Source organism: Macaca thibetana, chromosome 6 (assembly GCF_024542745.1).
Source record: "Macaca thibetana thibetana isolate TM-01 chromosome 6, ASM2454274v1, whole genome shotgun sequence".
Taxonomy (NCBI): Eukaryota; Metazoa; Chordata; class Mammalia; order Primates; family Cercopithecidae; genus Macaca; species Macaca thibetana.
The window spans coordinates 54,161,715-54,189,347 of record NC_065583.1 but is presented as its reverse complement, the minus strand read 5'-3'; the positions used below and the strand labels follow the sequence as shown (position 1 = coordinate 54,189,347).

At 40.4% G+C, this 27,633-nt stretch overlaps 2 protein-coding genes across 5 annotated transcripts in view; one reads left to right on the top strand and one right to left on the bottom strand.

The window, feature by feature from the left end:
- C6H5orf63 (chromosome 6 C5orf63 homolog) overlaps positions 1-27,633 on the bottom strand; it is a 471,154-nt gene that overhangs the window by 377,332 nt on the left and 66,189 nt on the right. The gene's annotated exons all lie outside the window — the stretch shown is intronic.
- MEGF10 (multiple EGF like domains 10) overlaps positions 1-27,633 on the top strand; it is a 396,429-nt gene that overhangs the window by 355,510 nt on the left and 13,286 nt on the right. For all 4 annotated transcript variants that reach the window (XM_050795753.1, XM_050795752.1, XM_050795755.1 and 1 more), the window contains 10 exons: positions 600-720; positions 1,563-1,726; positions 4,213-4,315; positions 14,922-15,068; positions 16,268-16,402; positions 16,932-17,060; positions 20,064-20,192; positions 22,346-22,474; positions 24,911-25,039; positions 27,366-27,602. In XM_050795753.1, the coding sequence (XP_050651710.1) occupies positions 600-720; positions 1,563-1,726; positions 4,213-4,315; positions 14,922-15,068; positions 16,268-16,402; positions 16,932-17,060; positions 20,064-20,192; positions 22,346-22,474; positions 24,911-25,039; positions 27,366-27,602 (1,423 nt within the window). The remainder of the gene's footprint in view (positions 1-599; positions 721-1,562; positions 1,727-4,212; positions 4,316-14,921; positions 15,069-16,267; positions 16,403-16,931; positions 17,061-20,063; positions 20,193-22,345; positions 22,475-24,910; positions 25,040-27,365; positions 27,603-27,633) is intronic.

The following is a 27,633-nucleotide window of genomic DNA, read 5'->3' as shown; positions in this document are numbered from 1 at the left end:
TCTTTGGTTCAGCCCTTGAATTAGCTTTGTCTTAAGAGTCCCTTCTGTTTTGAAAGGAGATGACCTCCAGTTGCCTTTGGTAGCTTAATTCTATGTTTAATGCTCCCTGTCGGATAAAGTGAATCATGTTGCTGAATGTGTTCTGTTGTTGCTTTGCTTTTACCCACTAAAAATATTACATATTATTATACAAGGATGTCTAGGAAGGGTTAAGATTAATGTATAGTTCATACTGATGTTTATTTATTGACAGTAATTTTACAGATACAATTTATTTTTATATATCTACTTGTCTGAGCAAGGACATAGGGTTTTTATTGTTGTTTTGTTTTGGTTCTGCTATGAAGGCGAAGCTAAGGTAGGTGCAAACTTTTTTGGATCCCATTTAATAATATATCCTAAACATAGACCAGCTAGTGTTGCCCTTACATTTCTAAAATTTGTATAGTGGTGACATTATGACAAAATTTTAAAAATACAGTGTGTTAAAATTAGCGGGGAAGTATAATTAGCATTGCCAAGATATATTTTTGTTTATTTGTGTTGGCCTTATTTCAGCTGGCAAAACTGAGTGCATTTTGTTACTTGTGCCTATCTAGGGAATTGACTGCTCTACCCCATGCCGTCTGGGAACCTATGGGATAAACTGTTCCTCTCGCTGTGGCTGTAAAAATGATGCAGTCTGCTCTCCTGTGGACGGGTCTTGTACTTGCAAGGCAGGTAAGAGTGGGGGTAAATAAGTCTTTAATTTGATCCTGTTACTTTATCTCCTAAAGACATAAAAAGAAAGAAACCTTAACCAGGGTTCTAGCTCCAGTTGCACCAAAATTCAGTGTCTGACCTCTGCAAGTCCCTCATCCAGTGTGGGCTGGAATGCTTTCCTGAGTCAAGGGAAGAGGTTCACATTAGATGATCTCTGAAGTCACTGCCAGCTCCAAAAGTCTGTGTGTCTGTGCATTTTGCGAAGAGTAAACAAGCAGACATGTGTTCATGCCCCTAAATTGACTGGCTTGGAGTTATGACAAGAAATGCAGCCAAGCACCAATTTTATATGAGCATCATAGGTGCAGTCAGGATCCTGGATATATGTCCATCCATAGGTGCAGCCAGGATCCTGTATATACACAGTTACTGGTTAATGGGGCCCTGCTTTAAAGATGGGGTTGTGTTTTCAAGCAGAATCCTTTGTCTCCCTTCCATATAAATTATTTCACTTTCCTGATCTGAACAAAACTCAGCACTCCACAGTGTGCATCACTGCCCATTGAAGGTGCTTTGACTCTATATCTCTTCCTCATTAGCCCACTAGTATTTTGCAGTGTTGGCATCCTCGACAGATCACACAGCACACATGGCTGTTTGGGTCCTCAGGGGTGCCTTCTGTTCGTTTGTGATGGAGGCCTCACTTGGCAGAACCAGTGCTCTCTGCTGCTGTGGCTGGGGCTGGGAGGCACTGTGTGCATCTCCAAGGTGTTTCTAAAGAGAAACATGTTTTGGAAAGGCTCAGCAAGGCTCCCTGCTGCCTTTGTTCGCTCACATGCTCTGGTGTTCTTGTCGCACAGGCTGGCACGGGGTGGACTGCTCCATCAGATGTCCCAGTGGCACATGGGGCTTTGGCTGTAACTTAACATGCCAGTGCCTCAACGGGGGAGCCTGCAACACCCTGGACGGGACCTGCACGTGTGCGCCTGGATGGCGCGGGGAGAAATGCGAACTTCCCTGCCAGGTATGCACGAATCAGCGCCCTGACAGAAAGTGCCTATGAAGACCTGATGCCGTAGAGTGGGCTTCTTTTTGCAGTTTTCCTGACTTCAAGTGGCTCAGTGTGAACCCAACTTCGGTGACTATTGGAAGAATCTAGGTGTTTGGATTCAAACTGGATATAGGATTGGAAAAGGGATCAACATGGAAACTGGTTAGATAGGCTCTGTGAGAATTTCTTCCTTCTTTTCCTTCATCTTATTCAGTTTCCTCAACCCCCATCCTTTATTTTCTGTTTCTTATACACCCATCTCTTGGTGGTAGCCAGTGAACAGCACCGGTCAAACACCCAGTGTATGCCTGTCAACTCTCCAAACATTTTGTTTCCATTATCATGGAAATCCCCCTGCCTTTAAGTGGAAAGTGGCTGGGATTTGAAAGGAGGGTGGTGATTGATGTCACAGAAATGCTCCTGGAAGTGTTAAAAGAAGGTTTGGAAACAGTGTCTTTTAGCATAAGTATCTCTGGAGCCACAAGAATATCTTAAGATGTCCCTATAGCTCACTCTATTCCCTTGACCTACTTTGGAGATACAGGTCATTAGAAATCTCATACTGCATCTAGCTCAGGCTGTCAGGGAGTGCAAATGGGAAGTGCATTCTGGAGTAAGCTGCTGATTTCTTTTCCATCACTCTGTCTTCCTATAGCAATTCTTTTCTCCTGAGCCATTAGGCATTCTTTCTGTGGTGTGTGTTCTCTGCCTCCAGGACATCATCTGATGGCGAGATAACAATGTGACCCCCTGAACTGGGCCCCTCAAGAAGGGCCTTCCACAATGCTCTTCTCTCTCTGGGCTTCCTCCTCGTTAAGTACAACCCACTTCCCAAAGTAGAAAGGATCCCACTCATGGATATCCCATGGACAGAGTTGTCAGCTTTGCTGCCTCTCATCAGACTAGTGAACAAATTATCAGTACTTGCAGATGAGCTTGAAGATCATGTTTTACTCCCTGTCTGATTGTAGACAAAGCAAAGCCCCTAGCACAATCTCGTCCTTTTTCATACCTTAGAGGAGTTAGTAAATCAGTGAAGGCTGAGAGTTTAGTGGTTCATATCATGACAAAGCTAAATCCTGTGTAGCTCTATCAAACATTGGTGGGGTCTACAAAATTGTTTTCTTTTTCTTATTTTAACTAGTTCTAGACAAATAATTATTCATCTATAACACCCACTACCTATCTATGCTGGTTGCCATGTTCCTCCTCCGTGGTAATTCTGTACCCCCGTTTCTCTTAGTGCTTGGGTGGTGTTGGGAAGGCGTGTAGTGCCGCCCTCAATTCTCAGGATCTGGGGTGAAAGAGCTGAACTTTCCATTCTTTCAACAAAATGATCATGTCCATGAGGAGTGTTGTCTTCATCAGACCATCCAAACTGACATGCATGTGAAAATAGAAAAGATCTGGAAAGGGGGGGTGAGGAGGTGTGTCGACTCATGCTTAGGATTGTGAGTCAGAATATTTTGTGTGGCTTAGACTTCCTCCTGAAAAGCAGGATAATAATTAGAGAAAAGTAACAAAAGTTCTTCATTTTTCTTTATAGTACCATGTATCTCGTTGGCCACTTATGGCAATGAACTCAATTCAATTAAAACTATAATTTTAAAAATTAGTTTATAATTAAACATTTTTTTAAATTATAAAATTATAGTTTCAAAACTATAATTTTAGAGCTTTTTGTGTGGGTAAGGGTTATTTTTGTGTGAGTCATTCTCTCTTTTCACTAAATAATAGAATGCATTATAGGGGACACTGATCTGTTTTGTAAAAAATCTTTAGGGACAAAAGAAAATATTTTTACGAGTTGTAGCTTATAGGATAAACTTCTTTTAAATACTTGGCATTTTAACATATATTTGCATATATGGATATCAGTGTATTGGCATGATTGGCTTCACCATTTTTATGTCCCAACCATTGTGTCAGGCATAAACTAGGGTTTGAGTGACTTTAAAACACTGACTTCCTGGAGCATCTATTTTGGGGACTAAGAAGACATAGAGGTGATTAAGATGCATCCCTCTGGCTGAGTGCGGTGGCTCCCACCTGTAATCCCAACACTTTGGGAGGCCGAGGCGGGTGGGTCACCTGAGGTCAGGAGTTTGAGACCAGCCCAACCAACAAGGTGAAACCCTGTCTCCACTAAAAATACAAAAATTAGCTGGGCATGGTGGCAGGTGCCTGAAGTCCCAGCTACTCGGGAGGCTGAGAATTGCTTTAACCCAGGAGGCCGAGGTTGCGGTGAGCTGAGATCACACCACTGCACTCCAGCCTGGGCAACAGAGCAAGACTCTATCTCAAAAAAAAAAAAAAAGAAAAAAAAAAAAAGATGCATCCCTCTAAGAAATGTTTGGGACAGCAGACTGTATGTGAAATGGCTGACAGTGGCCTTTTCCTCTCCTGTTGTGGGATTTCCCAGGCCCTCATTGTTGCCTTTGATGCTGTTTTCCATGCAGGATGGCACGTACGGGCTGAACTGTGCTGAGCGCTGTGACTGCAGCCACGCAGATGGCTGCCACCCTACCACGGGCCATTGTCGCTGCCTCCCTGGATGGTCAGGTGAGAGCCAAGGACCACTAATTGAAAGGTGAAACCCACCAACTTCACACCTAGCGCTGTTCCTTGTCACTTCACAGAAACATACACAAGTCAACTTTTCAAAAGAAATGAAAATTCGATAAAGTTTCCAGAAAACTGAAACCTTTAATCTATAATCCAGGGCTGATTTTTTGTTGATTTGTGCAGGGGCAGTTCTCTTGAGCTACATGTAAGGTCCAGCTGTCAAAATTCAGGCCAGCAAGATGGGGAAAATGTGAATTGCTTTGAAGAGTCCAGCAAGACTGCTGTGGTATATTTTGAGCACTGAGGAAAGAATGATTGAAATAAACCCTAAAAATATAACAAGGGCCACCTTAGTGAGGCAAAAAAATACTGATACTAATATGGCGAATATGCATATGCATATTATTGAATGATTAATATGCAAATATTAGAATGTTCATTGCTGGAAGTAAAAGTTTTAAAACTTTCTTTTTTTTTTTTTGATAACGTTCGGGTCATGACAAATTCATAATATGATTGAGTACAAATTATCTAACCACAGGGTGGGAGTTTCTCCTTATTTATATCACTTCATGGTTTCAGCCAAGAAGTTTATCAAGCTAAAAGTGATCCTGAAAGAAGAAGAAGTTTCTGCTCATGGTATACAGACTTGCTAAGATATTTAATGCCACCTTCCAAGTATCATGAGCAAAAACATTGTTCTTCTAGGACTACTTTACATTCCTATGAGTAATGTGTTAGGGTTCCATTTTTTTCATTTCCTCACCAACACTAGTTATTATCTGACTTTTTCATCCTAGCCATCCTAGTCAGTGTGCGGTGGTATCTCACTGTGGGTGGTTTTGCTTTCCATTTCCATGATGGCTGATGATATTGAACATCTTTCTGTGCATTTATTGGTCATCTGTATTATCTTCTTTATATAAATCCCTATTCAGACTCTTTGTTCATTTTTTAACTGGATTTTCTTTTTATTATGGTGTTATAATAGTTCTTTATATTTTTAGATGTATGTCCCTTATCAGATATATAATTTACAAATATTTTCTTCCATTCTTTGAGTTATTTTTTTCTTTCTTCATTATGACTTTTGCAGCAGAAAAGTTTTTATTTTGATGAAGTCTAGTTTATCTTTTTTATTTCATTGCTTGTGCTTTTGGTGTTAAATCTAAAAAAAAACATTGCCTGATCCAAGGTCACAAGATTTATGTCCGTGTTTCTCCTAAAAATTTTATAGTTTTAGCTGTGTATTTAGATATTTGATCTATTTCGAGGTAATTTTTATATGCAATATTGTATATACAATAAATACGATACAATCCAACTTCATTCTTTTGCATGTGGCTATCCAGTTGTCCCAGCACCATTTGTGAAAAGACTATTCTTTCCCCCACTAAATTGTCTTGATACTCTTTTTAAAAGTCAATGTTCCATAAATGTGAGAGGATTTATTTCTGGACTCTCTATTTCATTTCATTAGTCTGTATGTCTCTCCTTATGCCAGCACCATACTGTTTTAATTATTACAGCTTTGTAGGAAGTATTAAAACTGAGAAATTTGAGTCCTCTTAGTTGGTTTTTCTTTTTCAGTATTGTTTTGACTCTTCTGGGTCCTTGAATTTCCATATGAATGGTAAAATCAATATGTTAATTTCCACAAAGAAGCAAGGTGGAGATTTAGTGGAGATTGAATCTATAGATTAATTTGGGGAATACTGTCCACTTAACAATATGAAGTCTTCAGATTCATAAACATGGGATGTCACCAGCAACCTCTTCAGGTTGTGTCTGTCAGCCCCTTGGAACATGTTGAGAGCTTCTTTGGTTTTTAAAGGAGTAAACGGAGATGAACTGTCATGTGCTTGATTTCTAGTATCTGAGAGCTACCTTGGGAAACAGGCCAAGGCTGGTGCAATGGACTTTATTTTCTACCAATAGGAGCTACCCCCAGACACAAGGCCTCCCCAACCCTGTAGTTCCATCTTGACTTGGAAAACCTGGGATAACTTTGACTTCACAATAGGAAATTCTGCCTTCCAATGTTTCGGCTTGGCTCTTTATCCCCAAATGTTAAAACTGCATCACACTAGGGATTAAACCAGATTTTGTGACTTCGCTAGGGTTCTTGAAGTTCTCAAATGGAGAGATCGATACTAATTTCTCAATGACCACAGTGAAGCCAAATAACATTTTTAACCTTCTGGCAAATTCAGAACTTTTCTAACAGAGAGACCACATCATTTGTTTTATACAACACTCCACCAAATCTACTTTTGTCTTGCGAAGATATAAAGAATGTGAGGTGTTCCTGAACACACCAGTCACTGCTCAAGTGTCCACCTACTTTGATGATTTAGAACCAGCCTATGAAAGGCACACTCTAGTGTACGTGAGAAGAGCAAGAAGCCAGCCGGAAAATGTGTTAGTTGCATTCCACAGTCTGGGTCATGGGGTAAGACAAATTATCCCATCTGGCCTTAGACCTATCAAGCTCCTACGGGAATGCAGTGGCTTTGTCACACAATGTAATCTTGTAATCCTCTGTCCATCTGTGGCCGGCCTGCTTCTCTAAATGGGAAGACTACCGCTTCATGCTGCTCTATTGCTTGTTGCCCACTATCTCTGCCTCATGGCCTGTCAGTCATTATTGCTTCTAGACCAGCTAAGTTGCCTCAGTGTCTCATTTCTGGGTCTTCTGTGTGGGCTGTTTGTCTGTAAGCATCTGTCAGTATCTAAGCCTGCTGTGAGGTCATCCCTCACACTTACAGAATACACTTGGTATAAAAAAAAAAAAACATGTAGAGGAAAAGAAAATTACTGAAGTTCCAAAAAACACCTACGATTGGACCAAGAATTGGCTTATTTTTTTTTAAAGGAAAGAGCAACTTCTGTATATTATTTACAAAGGACATCATTTTATTGTCTGCACCGGACAGACTGATAATTTTTTACCCATAAAAGTGTTTTGGGTTAGTACCTTGTTAGGACTTTTGTGAACATAAAGAAGGTTTCGCTTTTCATTTAAGACACCAGGTTTGAGGTCAAAAAATAAACCATAAGCCCAGGGAAGCAAGCAATTCTATTTCCTCTCATCCCTGTTGCTGAGATTGCTGTAGGTGAACTATTAAGTATCCCTGGACGGGGCAGCAGTATGTAGGGTAGGAGGCTTGTGTGTAGTGAGGCTTTTATGAACAAATCAGTGAAATCTGACATAGAAGCCAGGGCTCTTCCCCTGACCAAATCAACAAGATGGTCTTAAGTGCTCCGTCAACTGCAGACACTGTGGGGAGAGGCTGATCAGTTGGATTTGGAGCCAGAGATAAGAGTCAGAAGGGTCTTGTTCCTCTTTACAAAGGAATTAACATGACTAAATTGAGGAAGTCTCGCCCTAAGGTGAGATGCCAAGGAAGTTGGCTTGCTCTCTTACTGTGTACTCACATCCACCATTCCTTATAATTTCAACCCATATCTAGTATTTGACTGTCTGTTCTCTTAGAGGAACTGAGGCTTTTTAATTTCTATTATAATTGATAGTCCTATTTTACCTAGTCATAAAATAAGTCCTCAAAATATACTGCTATGAAAAGTAAACAAAATAAAAGTTGCGTTTGACATTTTAGATCCTATTTCCAAATAAAGTACCATTTTATTGTAGTATGTGGTTATTTGAAACCTTAATTTATTGTCATTTTTAGCCAATAGACTATTTTATCAAAAAGAGGCAGATTGCAGTAGAAGAATGGGGAAGATGAAATACCATTCAGGATTTAGGCCGTATCCTATGCTGCTTCTCCTATGCCTCTGGACCTCTGGTACACTCTTTCTCTCTCTCTCTGCTATAAAATGAGGCTGGCTTTTCAAAATGATTATACTGAAATTTCAGATGTCAATGAAATATAATTATGAGTGTGTGTGTATACTTACGTATGTATATTTCCAGAGCAGTTGAGTGATATACTTTTATAAAGTATTTTCCCAAAATTACAGAAACAGACTGAAGTTTATGTCTTCTTTTCTGCTCTGACTTCAGTCAGCCAGAACACCCATTTGCTGAGCATTACAGCTAATCAAGATTTCATTCCAGCTGACTGGGAACATGTGTGGTGTCCGGCCTCATTCCCAGCCCTGGCTAAGATCACTGTCACCTGGGAACTCTTCGAACTTGCATATTCCCAGTCCCCACCTCACACCTACTAAATGAGAATTTGGAAAGTGGCTTAGGAGGAGGAAGATTATGGAGCCTCTGCCCATCCATAAGACACATTTGATACAAATTTGGAAAAGATTTGGAAATCCCTCAGGATGTACTCCTTGGCACATGAAGTGCAAGCTGGATTTCTGCCCCAAGTTAGCCCCTTGGCCAGGGGCTCTTGCATAGTGCACAACTTGCAAAACCTTACTTGGTGGCCTTGTCTGCCCTGGTGACCCAGGCAGGCAGTGGCAATTATGGTCTGCATACTGGCATCTGCTGTGTTGTATTACTCCAGTTATTGAAGAGCTTGGGGTCTGGGGTGCATTTCTTTGACAGAAACCACATAATCAATGGCAAATGAGAAGAGGAGATTTAAGGATGTGTTTATACCAGAATAAAAAAGTTAAATGCTAAACAGATAAAAAGGATAATAGGACACCTAATCAAACTCTAGGCGTCTTGAGAAAGAGAGAAGAGACTAGCAAGGTGTGGTATAATTGTAAGGGGAGGGGAAGGAGAATAAAAGGAGAGGTTGGGGGCTCATCTGAGCCCAGCCAGGAGGGGTGGAATTGGAAGGAGGAGTCCTGTGGGCAAGTTGATGAGAAGAGCCCACTTTTCCACTCTTCCCAGCAAGCAGAACTAGGCCTACAGTGGCCTCAGCCTCTCTCCACAAGGAAAGTTCTCCTCTCCATGTTTTAACAAACACCAAGTTTGATCAGCTGAGTGAGTGAGCTGCTACTTCAGGGACTAATCTGTCCTGAGGTGATGTCTCATGCAGCTAAGGGATGCCCGAATTGTTAAAATAAGGGGAGACCTACCTTCCTTTGTCCAGTGACATATAAGTGCAAATCCAAGTTGGAGATAATAACTTTAGTCAAATGAGTTTAATTTACATGCCTGCACCCAATCAGCCACAAGTACAAATGACTCACTATCTGACCCTTTTGGGTATTGAGGGGTGGAGAGTGTGTCTGCAGGTTCATATGTATATGTCTGTCTGTCTGGGGGAGGGGATCATATAAAAGCAGAAGCCTGGGCCCCTGCTGTGAGAGTGAAGGGAGGGGCTCATTTCCCCCCCCCAAAAAAGGCCACAGAAAAAGCCAAAGCTCCACTATCTGCCTAGCAATCCTTTCTGCTTGCTTTTATCTTGGTCCAGACTCAGGCAGGCCATGGTGTCTGGTAATTTGTTTTGTCTTGTAACTGCAAAGGCTAACATCTCTGATTTATATGACTTATCAAGACATTTTTCAACTTTGTTGAACTATATTAAGGAGATTCCTTTTTTACTGGATCTTTAAAATCCATAGTACCCAAATAGAAAGATTTGGTGTAACAACCATTTGTTGAGTGTCTCCAGGTTCTATGCAACCACAATGCTTGGGTGCTGGAAACATGGAGAGGAAGTGATGCCAACTCCCATCCTGCAGAAGCTCACATTGCATCAAGACAGACACTGTATCGGCAGAGATGGATATACCAGTGAATAACTTCTCTATACTACACCACACCGCACTGCACTACACTACACTACACTACACTACACTACACTACACTACACAACACTACACTACACTACACTACATCACTGCTTTGTTGGTCAAAGGATTAGAAAAGCAGAAAATGTGTTGTGACTAAATACTGTATTTCTTCCATCTTATAATTACCAAGCCCAATTATTATTAACAAATATCTCTCTTTGCTCTAATATACGTTTAATAGCTTGTTGCCCAGGAGTTAGACATTGAATCAAAATAATTTTCTTCATTCACTATTGCTCCAAATATTGGAATACTGGCATAAGGAATATAAGCAATTAAGTAAGACAGGGATTTGGGGTTATATCTATGAGAGGGGAAAGAATGACACCCCAGATGATTTATTTACTGCATTCATGCAATCACAAATGCCCAGTGAATGCTGATTTCACATTGAGGCCGCTGGCATAATGCATCAGGCATTAATTGCACGAACATTTCTTTAGAGCTGCTTAGCTGAAGTTTATCACGATCATTCAGCCATTGCCTAGCAACTTGTGAAGGCTATCAAAGAGCTCTTTGTCCTCAGTCCTGGCAAAAACAGTCCCTTACAGATCTCCTTATCAGCATTAGTACATTTATCAGAAAAGAAATGCTCCCATTGAACCAGAGATGGCTGCAGATTTAAACCTACCCCCTTCCCATTTTGCCCCTTCTTCCCAATATTTTAGGAAGTTGTTTCCTGAACTATTCAAGTTTTTATCTATTTTTTGCTAAAACTTCTGAAGGAATTTCTGTAAGATGTCATATAATTCTTTTATGGCCTAATAATCTGGGCTTACATGTAAAAACACAGACCTGAGCCCCCAAATGCATATTTGCTCAAAAATAAGCAAGGCAGACATCTCCACCTCCTTAGCAGGGAAGGGTCACAACCTATAAATATGTTGGGCTTCCTGGTTTGAGTGAAGACTTATTCAGGAAAGCAAAGAATGATGTGGTTGCTCCATCCCATTGGAAAGTGGTCCTGAATATCATATAGGAAAGAGGAATTATGCTTATTGATTCATTCAACAAATATTTATTTAACACCTCCCATGTGCTAGGTGCTATGGTGAGCAAAAACAGGCATTGTCTCTCCCTCAGGGAGCTGCCGGAATTAATTACCTTTGGTGGAGAATCGGAGGGGAGTCGTCATCTGCATGTTCTTCTATATCTCTCCAGAATTCATCTTCCCCTGCATCTGTGCTGACATTGACTTAGGTTCATGCCTTGTCACTTTGATCATATTTTTTTTTACCCCCATTTGGGGTTCCCCAGGTAAAAGAGCACCTGACAGGTTTTCTTTCTTCCCAGGCTCAACATCTTCAGGCCATCTTCTGTCCTCCTATAAAGCGCAAATTTAGTTATGCTCCTTCCTTCTTAAAATTGTTCATTTGGTCCCTGTTAACACCAGCGGGAGGTTCACACTCTATAGCATGGCACTGTTGGCTCAACTCAATGTGGCCACCGCTTGGCTGCCCAGATACCTCACCTGCTCTCCCCAGCCCCTGAGTTTCAGCTGTACCCAACACTTGCAATTCCCAAAGGACAGACACTTCTTTGGGCTTCTGAGCCTTGCAGCCAGTGTTCCTTTAGCCTACAGTCCTCTTCTCCCTTCACAAGCTACCTCTGTTCTGGATCATGCTCCCCAGGCAGAGCGGGGTGTGCCTGTTCTGTAGTCATTATCACCCTGGAGTTACATTTTTAAGAAAACTTCTCACCAGCAAGCCAGTAGCTGGCCAGATCCCTTGAATGTTTGCTGAGTTGGGTTTCCTTTTCTGCCTTTGATAAACAAGGAAACAAAAAGATGTTTTGTAGGACTCTAGCAAAGTTGGCAGAAAATAAGTGGAGATAAATATAAATAATACACATGTACACACAGAGAGACAGAAATAATGGTTAAAGTAAAATTTACAACTCTTCATCCTGGAGAATATTTCATTTCAGGATTATCCTTACATGGAAGTCACATCAGCAGTCATATACCTGGTGCGACTTAGAGAAACAGTTACCCAACACTCTCTTCGTGATACTTACTGCCCGAAATTCCACAATTAGATATTTATTTCTTAGGCTTTTAGAATGCATGCTGTCTTAGAATATCAATATTCTCCAGAGAAGGTACTACTCACCAATAATAAATGTATCTTGTCCTTTTCTGACTGTAAGATGAAGGGAAAAATAACCAGGAGGGCACAGAGGACCAGAAGGGCAGAAGCAGCAATAGGAGAAGAGGGTGCAGCAAGAGGAGGAAAGAGAACTCCACACCTTTCCCTGGAATTGCCCCCTAACTGAGACATATTTGATATTTATCTTCACATAGATTAGGCATTAGTATCTGCAAAATGCTGACTCATTTTTTACTGATGATAGAGTAAAATAAAAGGACTTGAATTTTTTAGGAGGGGGTTGGTAATAGAATTTTTATAATTTATATTCAAAGGAAACATTTCTTTGCAATTCTAAGATAAAAGTTATTTTCAAGTAAGCTTGAGACAGTTGAAAGATGCTTATATGATTGGACACAGAAAGTTTGATCAATGATCTATAGACTTTGCTATGATTCTCTGGAAATGAAATGATGGGTAAACCATATGAAACAAGCTTATGTCTGCAGTTGATCTTCTTGCTATAGGGTGGGCCTTGTTACTTATACAAACATTACCAGGATATAGTTGATTATGACTGATGGCTAGGCTAATCAGCTAAACAAACCTCTTAAGGGAAGAGGAATCAGTTATGAAAGAAAGGATCTCTTTACTCAGATTTGCCTATCTGGCCTGTAGTCGTTTTTCTTAACATGCTCAGATTGAGAATGGGCTAAGCTATACGTAAATCATGATAACCTATGTTATAAAAAAGCAGCATATACTTTTGACTTAAAGTGTACTCCATTCCATCTTAACTGAATTTATTAAGTGTAATTTGAAGTAGTGATTTGGCAAATAGTTGATAAACTAAGTCATCATAAATGGCTAAATCTTATGTCTCCCCCAAGTCCCCACCCTAACAAAAAAGCATAAAAAATCAGGACTAATTTTTCAGGATGATGATCAGTCAGATTAACCAGATAATTACTCAGCTTCCACTTCTTCGAAATCTTCACTGGGATTTGCCTTGATGGCTCCAGACCAAAATGCCCTGGATTGGTTGTCTAAGTCTCTGTGATAAACAGGTGTCCCCATCTTAGCTGTTGTTAAGCAGGAGTCTTGGCTCACGGTCAGAGTCTAGGACCTGAATTTGAATTGAGAGTGAAGCATTTAGCAGGTTACCCTTGTTGGTACTTGCTTTAAATTCACAAAACAAAATTTAGGTTTGCAGACTTAATTTGAAGTAGTTTACTGCTTAATATGTTTGATGCTTCTGCCTAGTATAGATGTGGATATAAATTCCAGGTAAGATTCTGTGGCTGATGTATCACGTTTGGGGAGGGTAGAGTTTGCAATTTCATCTCAGTTTTTCAAAAGAGATTTGAAAAAAAAAAAAGATAATATATTCATGATTGCAAGAAAAAAATCAACGTAGTAGGCCCAGATTTCATATTTTATTCTGTGGGAAATATATAAACTCCAATTGGTTTATGAACAGACCTGGTTTCCTTTCTTCAGCCCACGGTCCAAATAAAATCAAAGTCAAGCTAGACACAATGAGGTCTGCGTGCTTTCTTGCTGCTTAATGGCCTTTACCGTGTGGGAGACTTTCAGAAGGAAAAAACAGAAAGAGTAAACAGTGGATCTTCTTGCTATTCTGCTATTCCGGTGTTCACCAGAAATGGCGTACCAATTAGCAACATTCATGTTATAGTTTGGGACTGCTTCCATATTAAGGTTCAGACTGTGGTGACTTTTTGCCTGATTACTTTAGAAGTCAGAACTGTAACACAAGACATGACCGTCTCAGCATCGTGGTGCTGGGTGGTTGTTAGTATTCTGGAATCCGGGAGGGTGTGTGTGCTTGCTCTTAATGTGTTTTCATTTGCTCTGAGGCCAGCAACTGCCAGTTCACTACTAATTATTACTTATTGCCTTTCAATGTGAAGAGGATTTCTTTGAGTTGTAAAGAATTCTGGCAAGAAAGAGGCCCCTATTGTATTTCCAATATGAATATACAGAAGAGACTTTTATTTATCTCAAATAAAACCTGGTTTTAGATATATTTTTGCAAGCTTGGCTTTCCTCTCTGTTTCCTTTTGGCATTTTTTTGGTTGTTGTTGTTAATTCTAAAGTTTCTCAATACTTAAAATGAGAGTTAAACACCTGCATACAGTTTCATAATAATTGATAGCATAGACAACAGCTACAAATAATGTCAGTTGTGATATTCTGCCAATATCTCTCCAATGTCAGATAAGATTTTTAAGGAGGAATTTGGTGGCACGTGTCAGTACATCTTTCTGTTCTGCACAATGCACCATCAAGTTATTTTAAGATTATGTTTATTTGTTTAATCCAGGGGAGGGTTTTCTTTATGTAAAACATTTTATGGAACTGTGCATTGCCTTATCCTTTTACACTTTATTTCTCTATGAAAACAAAGAATGGAAGGAGGAGGAGGAAGTCACCAAGGCTAAAATATATCGTATTGTTGATAAATTTTACTTGCAATAGACAGAGCCTTTGGGCTTCCACTTTGCTCCCTCCTCCTGAAGAATAAAAATCAGTATAACAAAAGTGTGCTATTCCTTCTTCGTGACTCCATAGAAAATTGTTCTGGGTATTATTTTAATGTTATGATGATACTGTGTACTGATGTGTATAAGGTGATAACTCGCCATTCATTGCTGCTCGTGATCCTCAGGTTTAGTACTGTGAGCTTAGTCCTCATCTTTGAATTAGTATCTGCGGAAGTTCCACACCGCCTCTCACTCAGCCTTGCCCCATGTGCATTATTACAGGTGTCCACTGTGACAGCGTGTGTGCTGAGGGACGCTGGGGCCCCAACTGCTCCCTGCCCTGCTACTGTAAAAATGGGGCTTCGTGCTCCCCTGACGATGGCATCTGCGAGTGTGCACCAGGCTTCCGCGGCACCACTTGTCAGAGGAGTAAGTGTCTCATTAGGCAGTAATTTCCACCTTCCCTTCCCTGGGCACCATGTACAGAATAATGATCTCTGTTCTACCTCTCAGTTTATAGTGATATCCTGTTGCACTTGAAGGCAAAAGAGAGTGTAATGGTTCACTTGTCCTTTGCAGAACTGTGTTGAGAGCACTTCCCCAAGAGCTTCATTCTTTCCAGCTTTCAGAACTAACCTAACAGATGGGGATTTAACCATTTCTTCTCAATAATTACTTCATTGCCTCATTGGCACAACCATCAGGATATATTTCTTCATCCTTCCTGAAAGCTTGCAAATGGTGTTCTAGAAATTCATTGACCTGTAAATATTTTATTTAGCAATTTGGCATTGGCCTTACCTCAATTACCAGACGTCAACATCAGCCAAACCTTGAGGCAAATCATTCATCCTGCTAGTAGTCTTAAAATCAGTGCTATGGGGAAAATGGAATTGCAAAGTTGAAAAAGGAGACTGTTGACATTGGTCCTTAAGACTTCTGAGTTAGAGAAGGATCCATAAGAGTTTACTTAATCTTTTAGTGAATGCAATCAAAAAAGAATATGTGACTAATTATAAGTTACACTATTCTAATTTTTAAAATTGCCTTTTCCCCCATAAGAATTCTATGCAGTTATCCTATATTTAAAACTGAATAATATATTGGCAACAACTTAAGTATACAGCCTTTTGCTTCATCACTTTTCGACTACAGTCATTAACCTGGACCATTTTGAGGAGGAAAAACTTTCAAATTTTGACTGTCGATCTATTTTTATTGCCAGTAATGACTCTTAAAGAATAAAGGATCAATAAATAGTTTGAGAGTGCTTATTTGAGACTTATTAGTATTACAATTTTTTAATCTCTTTATTCAATGAAAATTTCTGGAGCCCCTGCTTTATGCCAAACCTTAAGCTAATTGGGGCCTTAAGTGGGAAAATAAAGAAGATTAAGACATTTGCTTGCTCGCAAGAAACTCAGAGTTTAGTGACTTCTTTTCCTTATTAAAGAGTTCCTTTGTTCCTTCGTTGTTCTTGTTTTCTACTTGGAAAATTCTCCGTATCGTTCTTACTTTTTTTTTAAGGTTTTGCTTTTTAACCTCTAAAACTTTAACTAGATCCCAATCTGGAATGCAAGAGAGACGCATCTCAGAAGGATAACTGCTGATTTCCCTTCTATTTTCAGTCTGCTCCCCTGGTTTTTATGGGCATCGCTGCAGCCAGACATGCCCACAGTGTGTTCATAGCAGCGGGCCCTGCCACCACGTCACCGGCCTGTGTGACTGCTTGCCTGGCTTCACAGGTGCCCTCTGCAACGAAGGTAAGGCACGAAGCATCCCGGACAGCTGGGTGGTGATGAGCACGCCCTGTCCTCAGGCCTCCCCTTGGCCTTCCTGAAGGCCATGTTTTCAGCTGTCTGCTGGGAATGTCTTCTGCTGTGCTGTGTCTGCAGCTTCTCAGAGAGGACTTGGAGCTTTGGAAAAACTGGCTTGCCACTCCAGCAAAACGTTTTTATTCTTGAGTTGTGCTACTCTTCAGTTTTAGCTGGACACATCGTCCCATAAACAATCAATATGAGAAAGGATGTTTGACTCCCAGAACAAGAAGTCGTGAAGTCAGATTTCTAGAAGTACAATGATGTCCCCTGGTTTGTGATGCCGTAATGAGAATCTTTGGCTTCATGGATTTGTAAAAATGAGCCCATTCAAGACGAGGGATGCTGTTGAGCAGAGATAGCTACCAATGAGCAGCTGGGCCTGTGACCTTTAAAGTCATTTCCGGTGCTAAGATTCTAGGGTTCTGTGAGAGGGGTTGTGATTGTGAGTTACTGACCTATAGCTTATTCACAGTGTGTCCCAGTGGCAGATTTGGGAAAAACTGTGCAGGCATTTGTACCTGCACCAACAACGGAACCTGTAACCCCATTGACAGATCTTGTCAGTGTTATCCCGGTTGGATCGGCAGTGACTGCTCTCAACGTAAGTCTTGTTTGAGAACAATTAATCAACTGTTCTTATTTGTTTGTTTTCAGATTCTTTAGGATTGAAGTATGAGTGTTTTTATATAATCAAGAAAGAATATATGACTAATTAAAAGACACATTCTACTTTAAATTCCTTTTTTTTAATTCTTTTTTTTTTCCCATTAAGACCTCTATGCAATGGTCCTGTGTTTAATCCAAATAATGTCTTGGAAAGAACCTAAATATGTAACATTTTGCTTATCCACTTTTCAGTGATTCATCGTCCATTGATATAAAGCAAAACAGCCGTATTTAGAAGTTTATCTCTTCATTTTGTGTTTATCTGGAGAGTTAATTACAGAGAAAGAAAAAATGGAATTAAATGATGTGAGCCTTAGAAACCTATTGGGAACCAGAGTGAACTGCTCACCTAATATGCTTACCTTCACGTTGGCATCACCCAAGTGCCTTCCACACCATTGGATTTCAGACAGGAATTGTGTGACCCTATGAGGGACTATATAGATGACTCTTAGAGCACCCATGTCATGAAAAAAATGACATTGACTATAAGTCATTCATGAATGTTTTGAAAGGGTCAGGGCAATGTCTAAAAGTATTCAACTTTTGACCAAGGAATAGCATATGTATGGGGTAATCTGGTTTCATTCATTATAAATTTTATGAAACACTCTCAGTTTATATTGAATTCCCCCATCATGCACATAAGAGAAATCAAAGAATTACTGTGTGCAGTCATTTTACATGGTGCTTTATTGATAATTTAATTCAAACCTCACAGTTACAAGCAACCTGCAAATACTAATTGATGAGCAATATGTTTTTTGCTGGAAGACTTTTTTCTGAATGTTAATTTTTTCCGTTAGTAGTCCAGGCTGTACCCCATTTTTTAGGAATAAGAGAACAGAGCTAATAAATCTCAGAAGTGTAGCTCTTTGGTGAAGGAAGTGTTATGCGATGTGATTTCACTGCATTCTGGGGGCATCACTTCAGAAGAAATCAGTCTGTTTAAATCTACATGTGTTGCAAGAGCTGTGACGGATAGCTGGGGATATGGACAGATTGATAAATAGATACTGAAAAACAGGATTTGGGAAGAGTAAAAGGTCCAATATCATTGTCATAAAATGATTGATTTATATTGCTCCTTTGAAAAGCAGTCTTTATTTTGGAAATTCGTCCCTTCCTCATTTGGAGGAGGAATGTGCTGAAAGGAACAAAAATAGAAACACAACTATGAATGGAGACTATAGTGTTGCCTGCCCCGATAATCACTCCACAGGAAGCTGATTTATTTGGCAAAAGCCTTTGCTTCTCCTGGGGATCATTGATTTCATTGATTCCCTTATGGACTCTATGGAACCATCTTCATATTTCTTCTGGCTGATTGTGAGCCTGTCTAAAGAGAGCAAAGTCCTTCACAGTGAAAACACAGACTTTGAAAACTTAAAGGGGTACATTTAAAGGGGCAGGTGTCTTTGGGAAAATGATTTTTTAAAGCACTATCTCTACATTTACCTTTTGGGAATATGAAGTTGAGTAATGCTTATTCCCATTCTCTGATCATAACAAATATAGGGAGAAAAACCTAATGGCAGTGGGTTACTTCAGAAAACTATATCGTGAACATAAATGGGTTTACAAAAGCTGATTAAATATCATCTAAGGAATAGGTTGCTTTAGGTAAAGAGTGCTTCCCTGAGCATCAGACGGGCTAGACACTGCAATAGTTTTCACTGAGTCTCACTGTGGCTTTAAAAGAGGGAAGCTGTATTTGTCTAACAAATAGCAAATATTGTTATTAATCTGTGTGACCTTGTACGAGTCACTATTAACCTTTTGTGGCCTCAGTTTCTTCAGCTGTAAAATGAGGGTGTTGTACTTAGAAAATTTGTTCTAATGCTCACTCGAGACCTCAAGTGTCAGCTAGTATTTTCCCCTTGCTCTTGGACAAAAACAGTGCACATAATTATGGAAGAATTTTTTTTCATTTATAAAGTTACTTCATATGTATTATTGATTGTCTTTATTGGTCCACATTCCCTACGGGGTAGCCATATAGAAATTACAGGCGGTCCTCCTTTTATGCAATTATGTTCCTGAAGTATTAATATGAATAAAAAGTATTTTTTGTCAATGAAATTATTTTACCCCCTGATCTCATGTTATTATTTCACAGATACTTTATCTGACTTTCTGATGTCTCTTCAATCGGCAGTGACCCCTAATGATTTAATTGTATGATTTTCTGCATCTTCCAATTAAGAGTTTTTACAAGGAAACCAATTTTTACATACCGCTGGGAACCTCAATATTTAAAAGAAGCCTAAAGTGGCAACTCTAGAGTAGACTGAAGAGTACAGGATTTAGAAATTGTGAACATGAGCTACATGGCCTTCGGTCCTTTAACCTCTCTTGAGTCAAGTCATTTTCCACACCTTATCTCTGCTCAAATGTCCTCTCCTCACAGAGGCCTTCCTCAGAGAACTAGCTCCCAAAATTATTGTCTTCCTTGTCCTCTTTATGTTTTTTTCATAATACTTACCACCATTGATTTTTCACTTGGTTGGTTGGTTGGTTGTTTGGTTGGTTGGTTGGTTTGCCTGCCTCCCTTACCAAAATACAAGCTTCCAGAGGATGGTTTGGACTTTGTCTTGTCCTCTGCTATCTTCCTTGTGCCTGGAAGAGTGTTGGGTACATAATAGGTGTTGAATGTGTGTCTGTTTAATAAATGAATCTGTAAACTTGAGGTGATTTTTGCCCCAGCCACCTCACTCTGCAGTTGTAAATGAATACATATGTCAGTAATGACAGTCATTGTTGAAGTCGGCATGGCCATCTGGGATTTGATGCAGAATTCAGAGCAGCGTGCTTTCTTAGTCCTAATGTACACTGCTAACCTCTCACATGCAGGGAGATGTGTAGGGGTGGATGGAATTCTCCCTACTTGGTATTGGCCTCAGAGCTCTGATGGACTTCTCCACACCTGTAATTTCAGCATGTCCACCTGCCCACTGGGGCCCAAACTGCATCCACACCTGCAACTGCCACAATGGAGCTTTCTGCAGTGCCTACGATGGGGAATGTAAATGCACTCCTGGCTGGACAGGGCTCTACTGCACTCAGAGTAAGTGACAAGCCTTCTGAGGCTCACCAAGGGGAGCCTCGTCCGAGGAGGAAACAGCCTCACCCTCCTCATGCGTGACTGGAACTCAAAAAAGGTCCCTGAGGTTGGAGTACTTCCCTCTCCTAACGACCTGTAGACATCTAAATTTCTCTAAGTGATTAAGAGCTACTACATTCCAAGTATTCTCTCTAGGTTCTATCAGGACACTGAGGTGGAGCAATGCTGTGTGATGGTGTGTGAGTTATTTCTCTTCTCTCCTTTAACCAAACCATATTTACATGGATCAAATTCTCAATTCTTTATTCTAACAGCACAAAAGTTAGGATATAAAGATTAGAAAGGTAGTGAAGACAACAAGCCTGACTGCCTGATTTAATGTGTGCTCCTGGAAAAGGTGGAGTTCCATGGTTTTTATACTGTAGCAAGCTTCAGAATCACCTGGAGTACACAACAAACACAGAAGCTGGTCCCATCCCAGAGAGCCGGAGCAGTGGGTCTGGACTGGCACCTGAGAATTGCCATTTTTATCAACTGGTAGTAATGCCAGCCTGGGACCATGCTTTGAGAGCCACTGCTCTAGTTCTTTTCCCCATTTTGTATTTCATAGCATCCTAACCATTTTTTCTTCCATAAGGCTTTTAGCATGATAGGATATAATGTGCAAAGTACTTACTCCAAAGCTGAGCATCAGTGGGGAAGGAAGATTATTCTCTGCCTTCTTACCTTCGGTTGAATAAAGGAGACAAGACAGGAAGGCATGTGTTATGATTAAGTACTAATAATAGCATATATTTTAAAATAATAGCAAGAAGCTGAGGAGGAAAGATGGGTCTGAAATTAAGCAATTCCTATTTAATACTAATTAGAGTACGTAATTAAGGAATAGGCTGAAAAAGTCTTTAGAAACTTTCTAGAAGAGAATGTAGACCTTGAACCAAGATTTGAAAAGGATAATTGGCAAGGAAGGTGACTGGCCCAAGCATATTCTTCAGAGCTCGTATATCTGTAAATATTGTTTAACTTCTTAGAGAAAGGTACTTGTAAGATATTATTTATAATTCTAAAATTAGAACGTGCTTCAAACAGAGAACCCTTTTTCAAGTGCAAGTAACATGATATAGTGGGAGCAACATGGGGTCCGGAGCCAGACCTCCCTGCGTTTGAATCATGGCCCTGCCAGTTGCCAGCTGTGTGACTTAGGGTACTTGGGGCTTAGTTCCTGTCTACAGGATGGGAATATCCATCCCTGCATTTCTGGCCTGCTGTAAAGATTAAACAAGAGAATGCATGAAAAGAATCTGGCATAGAGTAGGTGCTAAATAAATGCATGACAGCAGGGGGTCATCAGTGCGTCCTGGCATCTGGGCACTGCCTCTGCTTCTTGAAAGTTCCATAAGAAAATGAGAAAATGAAAAGCATATGTAATATTTGGAAACAACCATTGAATCAGCCTGCATTGAATCTTTCATCACCCCAGAGATCCCCAAGACACTCTTGCAGGGCAGCTGCCAGCGCACGTAAGCCAACAGAATTTGGGGGTGTCTTTAGCTCAAGAGAGTCGCCAGTCTCAGCATTGAAAATTATGCAGCAGTGTGAAGGCTTATTGCTTTTTACAAAGCACCTGTGAAGTATAATTGTTTTTTAAGGTAAGCATTCTAGTACACCTCTTCAGGGAAGTTGATATTATCTAAGTTAATAACAGATACAGTGGACAAGGCTAGTAGCAACAATAGAGAGATGTTCTGTACTACAAGTAAAAGCATACAGATAATTTTAATATAAAGTACCCATCTCAGTCCGTTGGAATTTGAGTCTAGGATTCTAGTAGAAATGTGAAAGAATGAAAGGAAATGTCCTATTCTTCCAGGATCGAAGGGATGTTTTTTTAGAAGGCACTAGTCTTGCCTCAGATGGTTACACTGACAGGAATGAAACTCTTCTGCCTCCTGCTTATGAATTACAACCTCCTTGCAAGAGCCCTGTCTTGGGACTTCAAAGAAGCTCTTGTGGCAAGCTGAGATATGTACTATTCACTGTATTCTCTGATGGCTCAGTGTCATTCAAGTTTAAACACAAATATGTTGGAGGCACGAGCCTCCAAATGTTTCTCTTCAGCAGCCTCTTGACTCCTGCTGTCCTCCCTCCTCCCACAGGATGTCCTCTAGGGTTTTATGGAAAAGACTGTGCACTGATATGCCAATGTCAAAACGGAGCTGACTGCGACCACATCTCCGGGCAGTGTACTTGCCGCACTGGATTTATGGGACGGCACTGTGAGCAGAGTAAGTATGAGAGTGTGGCATCACTGGGTGGTATGTTTTTTTCCTCTAGGATCACATTTCCTAGATGCCGGGAAATATTAAGGCAGAATTCACCACTCTTAGGTTGTTTGAGCTGATGGCTGGTTACTTCTCAGCATGACTGACTTCCCCTCCCAGAGGTCAGGCCTCCCTGGGATCATTGCTGGTTACTCAGTGCTCTGGGTGGAGGAGGTGCGACTACAAGAATGAAGACAGAATTCAAGTTTTCCATTCTGTTCTTTCGGGCTCTCCCTTCCTCTCTTTCTTATTTTTGGAATGTGGCTGCTCAGAGCTTTAAAAGAGCCAGTCGAGCTTTCTTCATGGCAGAGGCGGGACCCGGGTCTCACATTGGAGGACAGTACATTCGATGCGGAGGAGGGCTGGTAGCCCAGGGCCAACCCCTGTTGCTGGTGAGGGAACAAATCCATGCAAACATTGCCACCCTTTCAACAACCTTCTCTAGATAGTACTTTTATACTGTTTCTATTAACAACTTCTCATCTTAGTCTTAACAACCTTCAAGACAACATACTGCCTTAAAAAATTTTTTAAGTCCCACTAGGGGGGAATATGCTGTTGGAATTACTCCTCCTTATTTTTTATTTCCATCCCACTATCTATGCATCCACTCATGGAGTTATAAGAACATTAGTCTTGGCCGGGCGCAGTGGTTCATGCCTGTAATCCCAGCACTTAGGGAGGCCGAGACAGGTGGACCACGAGGTCAAGAGTTCGAGAACAGCCTGGCCAACATAGTGAAACCCCGTCTCTACTAAAAATACAAAAAACTAGCTGGACATGGTGGCAGTCACCTGCAATCCTAGCTACTCAGGAGGCTGAGACAGGAGAATCGCTTGAACACGGGAGGCGGAGGTTGCAGCGAGCTGAGATCGTACCACTGCATAGCAGCCGGGGCAACAGTGCGAGACTCTGTCTCAAAAAAAAAAAAAAAAAATTAGTCTTAAGAAAATTGAATATTGCAAATTAGTTTATTATTCCTTTCCTCTGTGACTTTCATTCAGTATTCACAATAAATAAGGGCTTAGAGCTGTATCGGACCCACTTTCTTATGATAAAACCTTTTAGGCAGGAAAAGGTGAAGAACAATTCCTGTTTAGCAGAGGTTGTACTCTTGGGAAGGATCTGCCAAGATTATGGCCATAGGAGCAGTGTGGCCTGGAAAGGTTGATCAGGATAGCAGGACTCTGGAAATAAAGCATCCCTCCCCACTCCACTCCACTGGCGCCTCACAGAGCCACTTTGAACCTGGTTGCCTCAATCTTATGTGCTAAACCCTAGGGTATTTTTGCATATCCTCTTTCTAGCAAATATACAGAAGTGACATCCAGGAATCAGCTCAAGACAGACAGCCCAATTTTAGTTTTGCATCACTGTTTCATTGAGTCATGAAACAGATCCTGACTGAGTGACACAGTGGCATGCACACCTCTTTTGTGCATATAAATATTGTATGTCTGTGTATAAATGTCTAAACATATTCATGGAAACCAGAATAGGTTCAAAATTTTACTCGAATGCCAGATGACTGGTTAAGGGCTTATTAAATAAGAAAACCTCTTAAGTGCTTCCGTGATTACTCTCAACAGCAAATTAAAGTGTCCCTATTTTTGGAGACTTCTCCCAATGCTTATTTGTAAACAGAAACCCTGTGTTTGACAGAGAATTCTAATAATACTAGCACATTGCCCCCTGCTGTTAACTTTATGAAAAACAACAATATTTTGTCACGAAGATTTTTAGATTTAACATGCTTACACTATCCTTTGAAATTCATGCCTAACTCTTATTACCACCACATTGTAAGAATCCCATTATTTTTGTCTTCGAGACTTCAGCAAAATCCAGAGTTTGAACCACTCCATAGCAAATGAAGTTCTTACCTAGAAAATCAACAAAACTTGTTGTCTGCCTCTTCTCCTATTCCTGGCTAATTCAATTGAGAATGTGTGTTTATGAAGATCCCTGAGCCTACAGTAAAATATATGTGTTCTCAAGAAAGCATCTTTAGTTTATGCTCTTCAGTCTAGGCCCCTTTCAGCCCACAGTTTTGCCTGGTAGACTTGTCTCAAATTGCCCTTAGTGATTATCTTCATCTGTTCCATGGGAATTCCACAGACTCTCCATACACGCATCATAGAGGTGGGTATGTAGCAGCTGAAAGTGTCAGGAGCTCTAATGTTGAGCAGCCCTGGCTCTAGCCATGTGCAGTCTGGACTGTGAGTGCCACCATGATTCCGGGAATGCTGTCCAGTTCTGGGACACTCTTGGGGGTACAAGTCAGCCTCGATAGGAATCCCCTGAAAGGATTTTGCTCTAGATGTTCAGGGCTTGCAGTCAGAGACAGCCTTGCTCCAAATTCCCAAGGCTGGAAAGCTACATTTGACTTTCCTTCTCTAGAGTGCCCTGCAGGAACGTATGGTTATGGCTGTCGCCAGATATGTGACTGTCTGAACAACTCCACCTGCGACCACATCACCGGAACCTGTTACTGCAGCCCCGGATGGAAGGGAGCGAGATGTGATCAAGGTAAAGATACTAACAAATGTTTGTAGTACTGTGTGAGCAGCATGTACCCGTCTATGAGAAGTATTTTCACTTGTGTTATCCAGCATAATCTTCACCACAACTCTAAATGGCATAATTGGTTACTTATTTAATTTCCAGATGAATGCCTTATTGTTGCTCTCCTGTGGATAAGGAAGCAAAAGCTTAGAGAGGCCGAGTAATTTTCCCAAGGTCACATAGCTAATATCTAGAATATGTCATAGCTTTTGTGCCAGATTTTTGTTATTCCAAAACTCGTGAACTTCCTACTGGGTCTATAATTTCTTTTCAGCTTTATTGAGGTGTAATTGATACACACACAAAAAAACCTATTTAATGTGTACAATTTAATAAAATTTGGACTGTCTATATACCTATGAAACCATCACCATAATAAATGAAATATCCATCACCATGTGTTTCCTCATGCCCCTCCCTACTTCTACCACCCGTTATGCCCCAGGTAATCACTCATGTCTTTTCTGTCAGTATAGATTAGTTTTCATTTTCTAGAATTTTATATAAATGAAATCATATTATACTCTTTTGGGTCTGGCTTTGTTTACTCAGCATAATTATTTTGAAATGGAACCATGTTGTAGCACATATCAACAGTTCAGTTCTTTTCATTGCTGAATAGTGTTCCATTGTATGGATATACTATAATTTATTTCCCTATTCATGTGCTGATGGACACGTGGATTGTTTCCAGTTTGGGGCTATTGCAGATAAAGCCGCTATGAACAAGAGTGAATCAAGTTTTTGCACGGACGTGTGCTTTCATTTCTCTTGGGTAAATACCTAGGAGTAGAATAACTGGGTTATATGGTAGGCATATGTTTAACTTTTTGTAAAACTTGTGCCCCTGGTTTTTAATTGAGGAGTGTGTCATAATGACCTGGGAATAGTTGTCATGTACACGGTCCCATTTGGGAAATTCTGATTCTGGGGTTGGGGACTTTGAGAAAGTGCTTCTGATGGTTCTGAAGCGTGCCCTGCAGACAGCCACAGCTCTTACTGCTTGTGGTACTCCCTGGTAGGCAATAAGCAGATGGGCTATAAAAGCCTTTAGAAAATTGATACACTGTTGTAGATGGTGTCATCTTAAACTGCAGACCATGTAAATATTTACAACATTTAATTTTTGTGGTAAAATAACTTTTACATGCTTATGATTTACATTTGACTGTCATAACAATAGAATGCAATCTTTCATGATCACATCATAATTACAAATACGCTGTAATCTCACTACATTGTCCTTGGTGGTCTGTGTTTCAGGTCATATTGTTTTGTAAGAAGGTCCTCCAGCATTTAGAATCATAAAATCATAGGAACGTTTACGTGAGCTGGAAGCAGTGACATGGAGGCCTCTTTTCTCATTTATTGATGATAAAACTGCAGCCTGAAAGCTTAAGGGAAAGTTCAGAATATCTAGGTCAATTTTTTTAGATGCCAGATTTCTTGACTCTCAACCCATGCCTTTAGCGTCCTCACTTGATGGACCATAAGGAAGAACTATGTAATGCCGAATTTTGAATTTAATGAGTAAGGTATTAGGGTAATGCTATCAGGTATTATCAGGACAAATCTTTCTGTCATGGAAAATAACTTTCAACAGAACAATATCTTCTGAGGTAAAAGACCCATTGTAATTAGCAAAAGGCAGATCCTGTTTTTAGACTAGATTTATAATGGTGTTATGCTTGCTTAGAAGGAAGATTACTCTTAGAAATGCTAAGGATAGACATAAAATTTGGTTAAGCAGTTGGGACATTTAGCATTTAACTCTGCATAAACTTTATTCATTATTGAATAATGAAGCAAAATAAAAATTAGATAAATTGTTACCCCAAATTAATTGCCAGTCTAAGTATTTAATTGGAAATATATAAGAAGCTCTCAAACCCTACTGTTGAATCTCTTTGCGTTTAGAAAATCCTGTTTCTTTCTTTACATTTTTTTAGAGACAGGGTCTTGCTTGTTGGCCAGGCTGATCTCTAACTGCTAGGCTAGATCAGTTTTCCCACCTCAGCCTCCTGAGTAGCTGGAACTCTGGGCACGCATCACTGTGCCCAGCTTCTGTCTCTTTTTGAGGCTTACAGCAGCCTTTCTCTGGGCATGGATAGGCTGACAACATCTGACAATGAGGAATGTTTGCTTTTTCTTCCTGCTCTGTTTCCAAATTAATGTTTTATGAACTGAAAATATGGAGGCATTAGCACAGAAGGAGGTTTTTGTAAGTAGAGATCAAACATTTATCCAGCACATTGTCATCCTTTCTCAAGTCTCTCTTTTCTTTTTCTAGCTGGTGTTATCATAGTTGGAAATCTGAATAGCTTAAGCCGAACCAGTACTGCTCTCCCTGCTGATTCCTACCAGATCGGGGCCATTGCGGGCATCATCATTCTTGTCCTAGTTGTTCTCTTCCTACTGGCATTGTTCATTATTTATAGACACAAGCAGAAGGGAAAGGAATCAAGCATGCCAGCAGTTACCTACACCCCTGCTATGAGGGTCATCAATGCAGATTATACCATTTCAGGTAAGAGCGGAGAGGCATTTTGCTTCTTGAA